This window comes from Uloborus diversus, chromosome 2 (assembly GCF_026930045.1).
Source record: "Uloborus diversus isolate 005 chromosome 2, Udiv.v.3.1, whole genome shotgun sequence".
Lineage (NCBI taxonomy): Eukaryota > Metazoa > Arthropoda > Arachnida > Araneae > Uloboridae > Uloborus > Uloborus diversus.
In genome coordinates this window covers 25,368,567-25,381,746 of record NC_072732.1, presented here as the reverse complement: position 1 = coordinate 25,381,746, position 13,180 = coordinate 25,368,567, and the positions used below count along the sequence as shown (strand labels likewise).

The 13,180-nt window shown below is 32.5% G+C and overlaps 1 protein-coding gene across 1 annotated transcript in view; it reads right to left on the bottom strand.

Annotated features, from left to right (window-relative positions):
• Positions 1-3,190: 3,190 nt before the first annotated feature.
• LOC129235129 (FERM domain-containing protein 3-like) overlaps positions 3,191-13,180 on the bottom strand; it is a 39,688-nt gene continuing 29,698 nt past the window's right edge. The window contains exon 14 of the mRNA XM_054868819.1: positions 3,191-3,516. Coding sequence (XP_054724794.1) covers positions 3,191-3,516 — 326 coding nt within the window. The remainder of the gene's footprint in view (positions 3,517-13,180) is intronic.

Genomic DNA, 13,180 nt, shown 5'->3' with positions numbered 1-13,180 from the left:
TGGTTAAAAAATTAACTAATTCTAACTATTATAAATTAAATACTTATATTAGGATTAATTAAACTTAATTGTATAATAATAATTTAATACATTAAAATGACCTACTTCAGTTGTACTATAACCTGTTTTAGACCAGTATTCACACCAGCAAACACAATAAATAAATACATGCACTACCAAAATCTAAAAAAAAATTAAATGTTTTATGAATATGATGAATTTAGTTATTGATCAAAATTAAATGTTGGCATAATATTTGACACAGAACACACATCCATCTTGTATGCTAAAAGTTACTATTAAAACTTCACTTAATACAATAGTAAAAACATCGGTGAAAATCTTCTTTAAAATTAAATATTTTTCAAGTATAATTCGGACATTGATGAATACTCACCGATTCTTTTCAATTGTAGAAAAATCAAAGGCGAATGAAGACGTCACAGTCTCCGAGTTTGACACAAGAACTCCGGATATGTTTCCATTGGTTTTGGGTTCTTTAGTTTTTTCAACATTTTAAAAAAGACAACAATGTTTTGTCACCCGAACGCTTCATTGTTTTTGTTGGGGTAGTCCTTTTTCTAACAAACCTGGCTTTTTTCAGCACAGTTTCCGTTTAAAATGATGGGACGGGAACCCTCGTATAACTAGATTTTGGGCTAACACGATACTAAAATTTTACATTTTTCGCCTGACACTAAGTCCAAAACACTGATTTTAACTATTAACAGCTCATTTAAAAATAAACTCAGTATGGACAAAAACGAAACTATCTAAAAATCTCCACAGCAATGAATTGGGCGACAGACACTTCTTTGTTTTCATTTTACTAGCTTCTAAAGGTAGAGCCGTAAAGAAGAGACTGTATCAAGCAAAGATGTTTCACTGAATATATCTAAATAGAAAAGTGACATGTAATGCCACAAAATACTTTCTTATAATTCTGATCCCTCCCCATGCTTGACGAGGAAGCATTTTATTTGTTAAACACAAGATGGCAACAGTTAAGAAGTTTAAATATTTGGGGTTTTCTGGTAATTTTCCAACAATTAAAATCACACGAAATACGCAGACGACAGTCTATTACAATTTATCTTGCTTATTGTTGCAATTATAAAGCTATTTTTATCCACACACAAAAAAAAAAAAAAAAATGCCCCCCATGGAGTGACTGGCACCCGAATTGAACCAACTCCTGTTTACATATCGATTTAAATTTATTCCAAAATTCATCCAAATCGTAGCATTACTTCTTGAGATATGGCACTCACAATGGAAAAAAAAAAGAACGTTCGATTGTGCCACCCCCTTTTCAGCTGTTGACGCCAAAATAGGATCCGCTCTTATACTCTCTAAGGACTACCTGCCGATAAATTTTTGTTTGATTCCGTTCATTATTTCTTAAGATACAGCAGTCGATTGACAACCAAAAACGTTCTAGCTCAACCCCCGTTTGAACTATTGACACTAAAATTGAATCAGCACCTGTACCTGTTAAGGGCAACATATGGACCAAATTTTGTTGAATTCTGCCAGTTACTTCCTGGGGAATAGCAGGCATACATAACTCAAGAAACGTCGTATTGCTCCATCCCCCTTGGAGGAATTCACGCCAAAAACCAATGGGCACAAGTTCACATAGAGGCACATATGTGTACCAAATTTTATTTGATTTCATAGGGTAGTTTTTGCTGTAGAGCGGCCACAAAAAACTAGTCACACACATACGTGACACACACAGACAGACATTTTCCAAAAATAGTCAAAATGAACTCAGCACACCTCAAAACGTTCAAATCCATCGAAATTCAAAAATTTGCACGAATCCAATACTTTCTTCTATATATTAGTTATATAGAAGAAAGTAAAAAGGGGAGATCAAAAATTATTTATTATTCCTTCTTGTGGTTTCAGTAGATTTCTTCTTTCCTTTTCAAGCAGTCATTTTAATTACTCAAATGCAACCTTATAACAGTTTGCAAAGTATTGTCGCAGATTGGAGGGGGGGGGGGGGCTTTGTACCCATCTCTTTATGTAATGCCATAAAAAATTGAATTCAAAAAAATATTTTTAAAATTTTTCTAAGCAAACATTCAAATATTACCACTCGTTTGAGGGGAGGGGGGTCATGTCCCCCCCCCCCCCCCAGTATCCGCCACTGTCCAGAATGTCCTTATTCGGGAAATTTTGTCCGACTATTCAGCAAAATGATCATAACTTGGTTTATTTTAATTTCGTTTAAAGATAAGTTTTGGGGTTATTTTATACGTGGGCCTTTTTTTTATGTGGTCCCATTCCACTGCTTAAAAATTTTTGGATGTAGTGTTTTCTTTCATGTAAAAAGTCTGCATGATCATGCTTGTGCAACTTCTTTTATACACAATATCTACTCCTGCATTCCAAGCTCTTTATTCTCCATGAAAGTGAACGCTATTTCGCTCTTCCAGTCTGTGTTTTTGTTGTATTTAGGCTGATATTATTATTCTTAAGTGCATAATTTTATTCAAATGCAGTTTATTAAGACATTCTACATTCAGTAATACGTTATGTACTTTGATTAACTTTTTAGTGATAACTCTGCGCTGAACGTGGGGGAAAAAAACTCCTTCAAAATGTTTCTGACACCAAAACAGATTATATAGAGCACTCTTGGCAGAAAAAATAGTAATGGATGAATTACATGAAATACACGTGTATTTCTGCCTTAGCCCTGGCTATAGGGCGGTACTTTACTGAATGAATGGTTTTTTTTCTATGATAACAAGTGATATTCGACAGTGTTTTGCGTAAAATATTTTCTTATACAGTCGAACCTGTGTATCTCGAATGTCGAGAGTTCAGAAAAAAAATTCGAGAAAGATGGGGTTTCGAGATATGGAGGTTTTGATTTTTGTATTTAAATCTAGCGACTATAAGTTGTTCAAGCAATGCGTACACTGTCAGTGAACTGAATAGAAATATAATATACTGAAAATAAAATAAATAAACACATTAATTAAATAAACAATTCATTATAATTTAATGCAATACCATGTACATACCTCAATGAAAAAAAGCTGTTAATAAAGTTTGATGATTGACAGTTTTCGTTTCATCTACAATTCTTTTTAATTTTGCAATGGCTGTAAAACCTTCCTTACTAATACCGTCCTGTGATTCAAGAAAGTTTCTAAGAGTTTCAATTGCTTTTTCAGCATTTTTTTAAATTGACTTTGGGAATTTCTGTCGGTTCTGTTTCATCATCGTCGTCTTCGGAATTGACCTGAACTTCTTTAATGATCTCTTCGTCCGTAAAGACACCCCAAGTAGCCACAGAATCATCCACGTTTACAAAATCTTCAAATGAAACGTCTACTTCCATGCTTCTTTTAATTTCCATCCAATCTGAATCTTGAAGCTCAATGTCAAAGTCTTCAATTTCTTGCACTTCCTCTTGCCTTGGCATTTTTTCTCCGAATCCAGCTTTAATAAAACTGTTCTTGATCGTTTCAGCGGTGACATTTCTCCAGGCGTAATCTATCATTCTCATAGCATGTAAGATGTGGATTTTTTGAATGGTGTTTCCTTTGTCAATGCTCCTCAATAACCTTTCCACAAGTTCTTTCCTGTAACTGGCTTTGAAACTTCGTATTACCCCTTGGTCAAGGGGTTGCAGTTTTGAAGTGGTGTTTGCCGGCAGAAACTAAACACTAACATTCTTTAGAGTTTTGTATGTGCAGCACAATTGTCAATAAAAAGTAAAATCTTTCTTTTTTAAGCCCATCGATCTGTCAATCCCTTTCAACCATTCGCCAAAAATATTGCTAGTCATCCAGGCTTTCTGATTTGATTTGTACGCTATTGGGAAAGATTTTATTTTAGAAAAACATCTGGGATTAGCAGAGCGCCCAATCGTCAAAGGTGGAAGTTTCTCACTTCCATCTTGATTAGCAGCTAAAAGAACAGTTACTCTTAATTTGCTCTGTTTTCCTCCTCTGCATTCTTCACCTTTAAAAACGGCTGTTTTATTTGGCAAGCATTGATAAAAAAGTCCTGTTTCGTCAGCATTATAAACGTCAATAGGATCAAAATTTTTCAGAAGTGAAGGGAGCTCATCGGTTATCCATTTGTCGCAAATGCTTTGTGGTACTGCTGCGCTTTTGCCACATATCTTTCGAAAACCAATGCCGTGTCTACATTTAAAACTCTCCAGCCAACCATTGTTCGCTTTAAAGTGGGAATACCCAAGTTTTTTTGCAAACTCCGAAGCTTTATCTTGCAGCATCAATCCGCTGACAGGAATTTCTTTAAAAAACACTGTTTAAACCAAATTCAAACATTCGTCTAAATTAGTAAAAGTAAATTTTCTTACTTTTTTAACATTTTTATTGTCCGTCTCCAACGAAGTTTCGTTTTTTATTATTGTGGATAGAGTGCTTGGCGGGATATTAAATTTCTTAGCAACGTCAACTTTTTCATCAGAGGGTTTTGTGACCCAGAAAGTCCAAAATTTTTCTTTTCTCTTCTATAGGAAGAACATTCAATTTTCTTTTCACAGACGCCGTATTTACACAACAAACTTACTCAAAACACTCAGGAATAACGCAGTTGTGTGAAAATCTCAGAACAGCAACAAAAAAAAAACACACCGAACACAATTTCACATTCAAGAACTCTGGTCTTCTTCCACGAACAGGCACGAGGTATAGCAATTTGAAGGAAAATGATAACAAAGAATTCTTTTGATTCTTCCTTCTCGCCCCCTACTGTTTCCCTTACCCTGTTTTCCTTTGCAGGAGAAATAATAGCACCACGTGTCCAGTTTGTCAACTTGGAGAGACGTTTCATCTCTCCCAACTCTCGTAGTATTGTGGGCCAGTTAGTGTTTACATCTTGCATTCACTCTGTCTGTCCCCTCCCCAACCCCCGAGGCTGGGTATTATCCTCCATTATTTCTTATTTTAGGGCTCATCTCCTGCCTTTATGTCCTTTAAACCATGAAAAGAAAACAAGGTTGCACTTCAAATTTCCGTAGCAGCGAAATCTGAACTTCGAGAAATAGAGGTTTTACGTACTAAGTATTCGAGAAAAGCAGGGAAAAAATCATGAGAAATTAATTGAGAGTGCTGGGAAATTAAAAAAATTCGAGATATGCAGTTTTTCAAGATACACAGGTTTTGAGATAGACAGGTTCGACTGTAAATCATTCAGTTGGGCCTTCAAAAATATGCCCTTACTGGCTAAAACTAGAGATAATGAATAAGAGTATCATTTATGGTTCTTTTATCGAAGCAATAAATCTCATTTGCCAACTTACGATGGTGTCATGAAACATTTGCAATATTTGTCAAAATTTCATTTTTAACCCCCAACTCACAAAGGAAGGGGGTTATAAGTTTGACAAGTCTGTGGCACTCTAGCTCTAGCGCCTAAACGAATGGACTGATTTTGAAAAGAAAAAAATTTGTTCGAAGGGCGAGTTGATCGAGAATGTTCTTAGCTAGGTTGCGTCTTCGGATGATAATAAAATAAAATACTTGTAATAATATACTTATAATAAAATACTTCGCAAATAAAATACTTGTAATTGATTTTTAATAGAATAAGGCTGAAAAGGATTTTCAATTTTCTCTCTTGATTCTACATTTGTGACCCAGTCGGGGATTTTAAAATTTTTAATTTTAGTCACTTGTTTAAAGCAAAATAATGTGATCAGTTTTTACCCCAGGAATGCAATGATCAGAAATTATACCAAGTCACTCCATATAAGTAAAAAAATGCCCCTTTGTGCAGGACAAAAATCAACAATAAAATCACAAATTGCAAAATGGAAGTTTTTGTTTTCATTGTGTTGATTTTTCTGGGTATTAATGACATGAATTGCTTATTACCAGGGCCGGATTTAGGGGAGGGCAGGCGGGGCTACCCACAATAAAATTTTTACAAAATATTCTAACTTTCACGGGTCAGCAAATTTTTACGTTGTTTCTCCCCTATAAATTATAATAATAATACAAAAAAAATAAATAGCAGTAACTTCAGGATGTATTTACTATTAAAGTGCTGATCGAAAATATCGGATATAAACATATATATCAAAACTAGCATTCCCGTACGCGGCATTGCTCGGGTAATGGAATTAGAAGAGGTTAACAGTGCTTGGTGCACCTAGTTTCGAAAATCCCCTATAATAATTACTTATTACCTATAATTTTTTCTAATTTTGAGAGGATCCCGGAGCCCCTGGACACCATATATGTATGTCATTGTCTTTAACCGATCTTCAACTGTTATTAACGATCTTTTTAAAGTATTATCTTTGCAAACACAGGTCATCCACATTTTATTGTTATACCTATGTTTAAGCAAGAACTTTAAATACAACAATTTTAGTTTTTTTCCTGGTGCTAAAACTATTTTAAGCTGCTTGATGAACTGACTTTGGAGTAAGCTACATAAAATTGGTCATGTTTGAAAAAAAGTCTTCTTCAAAATCGATTCCTGCTACTTTTAATGTCTGTCCTTGTGACTTATTAACGGTTATTGCAAAGCAAACTTTTACAGGAAACTGCACTCATTCAAATTCAAAAGAATAGTCCGCCTGTGATGATGTTCTTAAAAACTTTGCTTCTAGTTTTGAAAAAATGAAAGCAAAAGGCAGAAACATTATTATTTGACTTGAGAAAAGCCTCAAAGAATCACGTGAGAAACAAAAACAATATCAAATTTAAAATTCGCTTTCGACCAAAAGTTGAGATGAAGTACTGAATAATGATTTGAAGGGAGGAAAGCCTCCGAAAATAAGGGATTTAAATTTCAATGACAGGTTTTTAATTTCACAGAAATTAAGGGGTTTTAATTAATTTCTCCTGAACTAATCAATATTTCGAAAAAACCTTTCTTAGTGGATACTTTCATAATCATGTGGACATGCCTGCCAAATCTGAGGCTTCAGCAGCATTGACTGTGCATTGATATATATATATATGTTATCTCAGGACATTGATTTTTATATATTAAGATATTCGGATATATATATCAAAGTATTGGATATTTTCGAAAATATGATGATCTTTTCGAACCCCGATTAAGAGCCTTGGTTGCCATGGGGCCTCCACACTTCCAAATCCGGCCCTGCTTATTACACCTGTGAATGTGTGTAGAGATTTATCTTGTGAAAAGAGAAAGGCAATTTCAGTTTTACGATTGTTTTTCTTTAATCAGAGATTTATTAAATTACATTTTTATAAATAAATGTGTACACTGTATATATGCATACTGTAATGGTAATGGCTGAAGAAAATCATTTTAAAAAAGGCAACTTTAAAACAAAAAATCATTAAAAAAGAATAGGCAATTCTCAAACATATTTGAAATAGAACATGCTACAAATTATTTGTATAATTATAATATACAGTGTAGGCATTATAATGAATTTTAAGGAAGAAAAAAAGATTTTACTGTATTCAACAGGAATTTCGTTAAAAAGTGAATGCACTAAAGAACAAAATTTCAATTTACTAAAGCAATCTTTCATGCTGGGTCATATTAGTCTGAAGTAAAACTTTTGTCATATTATTTACATACAGTTGAAATTCTGATTTCTTTTAAATGAATGTGTATAATTTATTGAAAATTTTATTTTAAGTCGAATGCACTTCCACTTAATATAATGTAATGCACTGATAACAAAATGTGTTGATATTTTTCATACAAAAAAAAAAAAAAAAAAACTTCATCTCTTTTAAAGATTTTTTGAATCCATTAAAATTTGGTCACTTAATGTATGAAGAAATATTTTTTCCCACACATTAATTGACCTACTAAGATTTTATTTGAAAAAGAGTACCATTAACTGACTTTGCACCATGCGTTAGTGTTTTCTGAATTAAATTTATTCAAAAAGTGAAATTAACTATAACAATTAAAATTCAGATGAAAAACATTAATAGTTTTTTTTGTGTGTGTGCGTGTGTTTTAGAATAATACATGAACACACTTGCCAGTTCTAATTTTTACAAAACCTGCCAATACTATTTTTGGTCTTCAAGTTTGTGGCAGTAATGTACAATTCAGTAACATCCCAAATTAGTTAATACATTTGAATTCTTTTGTACTGATTATTGATACTTAGGATTTTATGATTTTGTTGGAATAGTTAAGGGACTTCAGGATGCTACGCTACCAATTAATAACATTTACTTGCAAAGTCTCCCCTCTTGAAATCAGTACTAAATTCATTTAACAAATCCACAATCTTAAGCTAGGCCTCATTTTGTAAGGAGTATACCAATAAGATTAATTTGCTTTCTAATGAATCTTCGATTCATTAATTAGAAGGTAGTTTTTGCAAAAACGGGTGCCCTTACAAAATGGCACATCGTTTAGCTTTTTGCGCTAGTCTGTGGGGGCAGCTCCAATGGCACAAATGCAGTTGAACTCGGTTAATACGAAATGTCAAAAATTCACGAATTTGTTCGTATTAGCCGTTATTCGTAACAACTGTGAATAAGTGATACTGCGAAAAAACGAAGAAAAGCTTACCTGTATTTAGAAAACATTACTATTAATTATTACATTCAGAAAATTAAACATTCATCTCTACATAGTATAAAATGAAATCCCCAAAAAGCGTCTGTTTGTTTGAACTCGCAAAACTCGAGAACTACCCGGCCGATTTTGCTGAAATTTACACTATTTGTTCCTTTAAGTCCTGAGAAGGTTTGCAGACCAGTTCGAAAACAATTCGATGAATAGTTCTTTTTTATTCTGATTTGGGCCCGATTTTCACATAAATTCCAGAATATGGGGGTGAAAAATTACTTGCAATTAGTAATATTATATATCGTTGGAAAGGGAAGAATTTTCCGCGTTCTACGCAATTTGTTCCAATGCTCTAACTTAATTGCGGCGGGAGTTATTGACGTTTTTAGCTCGAATTTGTTTAGGCTTAGCTGAAATTTAGGCGCTACTTTCTTCATTAAATTTATCAATAAAAAGTGAAGGAATTGACCTACAGTTTTCTTTTTGACAGCATTGGATAGAGCTGCTTTTTTTACTCCAGATCTAAATCAACCTATGATCGGAAGTTAAACTCTCTATCTCCATTAGAAAAAAAGTTACAAGCGAATTAAATGAAGTTCAAAAATCTGTTCTCTATTCAAGTTTTTAACCATTTTATTTTGCGTTTCCACGGTAACGCTTTTTGAATCCATTATTTCCATCTTTCTCATTTTCAGTTCTGAAACTTATTTTATTTTGTGTTTCCATGGTTACACTTTTTAAATCCATCTTTCTTATTTTATTTTAATTTCTTAAAAGTATTTTAATATCTGTCGTCATTGTTTGGAGGGGAAATTTTGCATGCTGATTTTTTTTTTCTTTTATTTATGCCTGATTGTTGAATATATGTCACTTGACACAATTTTTGTTTTCAAAATAGACCGGGCAAAGCCGGGCAACGCAGCTAGTTTCTTATAAATGAATGTTTTTCGAAAATCTTGAAAAATGAAAATGATAATCAACAATCGCGGAATAGGTTGTCCACAGGTAAACAATTGTTCGGGCTTTATTTTCCATATAAAATATTTAATATTTTCATCTCTTTGCACAATGAGACTTCTACTACCTGACAAAATGATGAATAATTTCAGAAAAAGAAAATTACAGTATTCAACTACGAGCATTTTAAGTAAATAGGTCAGACATTTTTGATTGTCTTAGCCAAGACTTTCAATTTAATTTACGTACGTATTAAATGTGAAATTTTCAATGTATTTAGATAGCAAACCAAAATTAACGAACAAAATGTTCGCTTTAGTCGTGATTTCGTATTAAACGTGATCGTATTAAGAGAGTTCAACTGTATTGACAAGTGCTTGCACCTCAGTGCTGCCCGATATTAGCTTTAACCCATAACTTAGTGTGCAATAAACAAGTGCAATGGCAGTATACTATGTAAATTTATAAGTCTTATAAATGTTCTTGGCAGTGACTCTGCCAATGAGTACATAAATGATGAATTACAATAGTTTATTTTACTTATACAGAGGATAACATACAGTTGAAGAAAACCAAATACAGTTAACTCCCGATTATCCGCGGAATTAAGTGGCACAAGTGCCGTGGATAAACCGCAAAAAAGCTAAAATGAGGGGCTAATGAGGTAAAAATTGTTCTTCAAAAAGTTGGCTGTATTGGTGTATAATACTTTCTATACAAAGTGAAAATAAAGACGGTACAATAAAAATTATTTGTAATTTTTCCCAACAGAACTTGACATCAATCAAGAACAAGTGTATGTACGATGAAAAAAGCACAATACCTAAATTTAACAAAAAGAGGTTTATTTTTCAATTTTTTGACTACATATATATATATATATATATATATATATATATATATATATATATATATATATATATATATTTATTTGTATTTCCTTTTTGCTACAAAAATACATGTTCCTGATTGTTAATTGACTCGCGAATAATCCGCCGGTGATAATCAGGAGTTTACTGTATAGCATAAATTTGCAGTAAAAGTTGTAGTTAATTTGCAAATTTGTGCCCAGCACAGAGGTAATTATTTATTATAATTAGCTGCTTGAAACTCTGCAATTGTAATCTTAAACCCCCCAAAAAATTTAAAAAATCTTATTCATATCACCTGTTGATTGAAGATGCTTCAATTAAAAATTGTTTTTTAAACAAAAAAATGAAGTTCGCTGTTTGAAAGGTAAATTATTCTAAATCTGAGAACCTAAGTTCAGATGTTAAATGAATGAGAACCTAAGTTCAGATGTTAAATGAACTAAACTAGGGACACACGTCCTAAAAGATTTTGTTTGAAGTTCTAAATATAAATTTCATTTATATCAATGAAGAAATTATCCGAATATGTTTAAAGGAGATAAATGATGAAATGAAGTAATATATTATTAAATTTCAATTTTTTTACTTGCTCAAGCATGATTAAGTTGGAAAACTAAGTTAATCAGTGACAGATTTTATAAAATGGTGTGTTACTACAATATTTCAATTGGAATTTTAAAGGAATATTTTCCCTTATAAACTAGAAAAAATTTTAATGAAAGAAAAAATACAAAGTTTGAAAGGCCTTTAATTAGAAGAAAAAAAGTATTTCAACATTTGCATTGAGAAGTTAAAATTTGACTAACTTGTACTAGCTTCAAGCACTGCATTTTTAATAGGCTAAAACTAATTACCGTATAAACTCACGTGTAAGTCAACCCCCTACTTTCAGGAGGAAAATTGGGACAGTTTTGCTGTGATTTTATAAATGTTTTAATGAGAAGGAAAATAAAATGTAATGATCTTTCTTATGCTAAGAAACAAGCAATTTTTATTCTTTTGTAAAAAAAAAAGTGAGTGTGTTGGGGGGGGGGGGGTATTTCTGCAGTTGCAATTTTTGTCACTTGTTGCCATTACTTTGAATTAATATCTGTAACATTTTGCACTGTAGGCGTATTACATTAACTTTTTAAAAAATGGTCATTAATCCTATTAATGACCAACAAATTAGTTCAAATTAATGGACCAAATTAATGGATCAACACCAGGTCAGTCCAAATTAATGGACCAAAACCAGAAAAAATATTGAATCCGACAATTCCTGCACTTTGCAACTGTTTGGACTTTTCCTATGATTATTTTGTCTTTATTTCACAGTCAGAATGTGGGAGCATTTCACTTCATTAGCATCTGTTAAAAAGGGTTAGAATAAAGTCAGGAAAATATTCTGGTTTTCGAGTTTTTTCTTCTTTCAACAATTGTTTTGGGAAAATTTTCAGAAATTCTGTACCCGAACTTTTAACCTCATTCTTTACATCAACTTTTACATGAGCATAAACGGTACTTAACTCCAAATTCAAAAAGGGTGAAAGGGCCTTTCAAACAATATAGTAAGAGAGTTAGCTACAAAAATATTGAAGTAGTAATTTTGCATAATAATGCTTCATAAAGACTTTTTGATACGACAAAAGTAGCGCATAAAATTTATCAAGAAATTTGAAATAGAATAAAATATATTTGTACTCAGTAAAATGCAACGAAATTTCACTTTCTTACTTTTCTTAAATACATCACACTTCAGAAAGGAAAGTGACTCCACTCAAAATTTTGCAAACACATACTATCTATTGATTTAAAATCTAAATTTAATGCTATTTCACGAAACTCTCAAAGTTACCTTTCATAACTGGTGCATGGTGGCATGAAAACAATATGATCAATCGTGACACACCATTAAAGTTTGATTGTTTGGAAGGAATATTTTCAAACTTTAAGTAAACCCATCAGTAGCGGCCAGTGCTTCAGTAGTGGCCACTTCAAAAACGCACTTGTTGTGGCCACAATGAAATATATTTTTAAACTGTGGGTCCACAATATTAAAGACTCCTTCTGCAGCCTATTTAGATGCTTAACAGGTCCTCCTCTTCAATCCAAATCAAGGTGGAGGTAGTTCAGCGTATTAAACATTAAAGAATAACATTTTACATGGCGTTCTTAAGTTTACTGACAACAAAAAATCGAAAAAGCATTTAAAAAATCTAGATTGTATGTTATATTTCTTGTGTGACGGAATTTAAACAAAAAAAGCAGGACTTTTTCGACAAAGCGGGACACTTTGGCGGACATTCCCGCATCGGGACAAAATGAGCACATTACAGCCTAACTCTTCCTTTATCGTCTCATTTTCTAAAAATGCCAGATTTTCAATTTGTTCAATTTTTTTCCCCAAACCTTAAATTTGATCCAGTTGTGGCCACTTCAACATCTGAAAATTTCAGTAGTGGCTATCTGATATTTTCCATCCGTAAAATTTACATTACTTATTTTAAATTCAAAATACTGATGAATAAAATTGATTCAATGTGATAGTTACATTATGTACCAATAAAAAATCACACAATGAACATTATCATTGTTCATTCCTTTCTTCAAAGTATATAAGTAAATTTGAAGTGGCAACTACCGAAGCGCTGGCCACTACTAGTGTATCACTTTATGCATTATTAATTTAGACAACAAAAACTGACCAGTAAACATAACATCATAATGTTTTTGAGCATATTGTAGTACAGTAGAAGACCGTTATAACGCACACCTTGGGACCAGAGCTTTTGCGTTATACAGGTTTTTGCATTATATAGATCATTTCACAAAATTTGAAACTAATA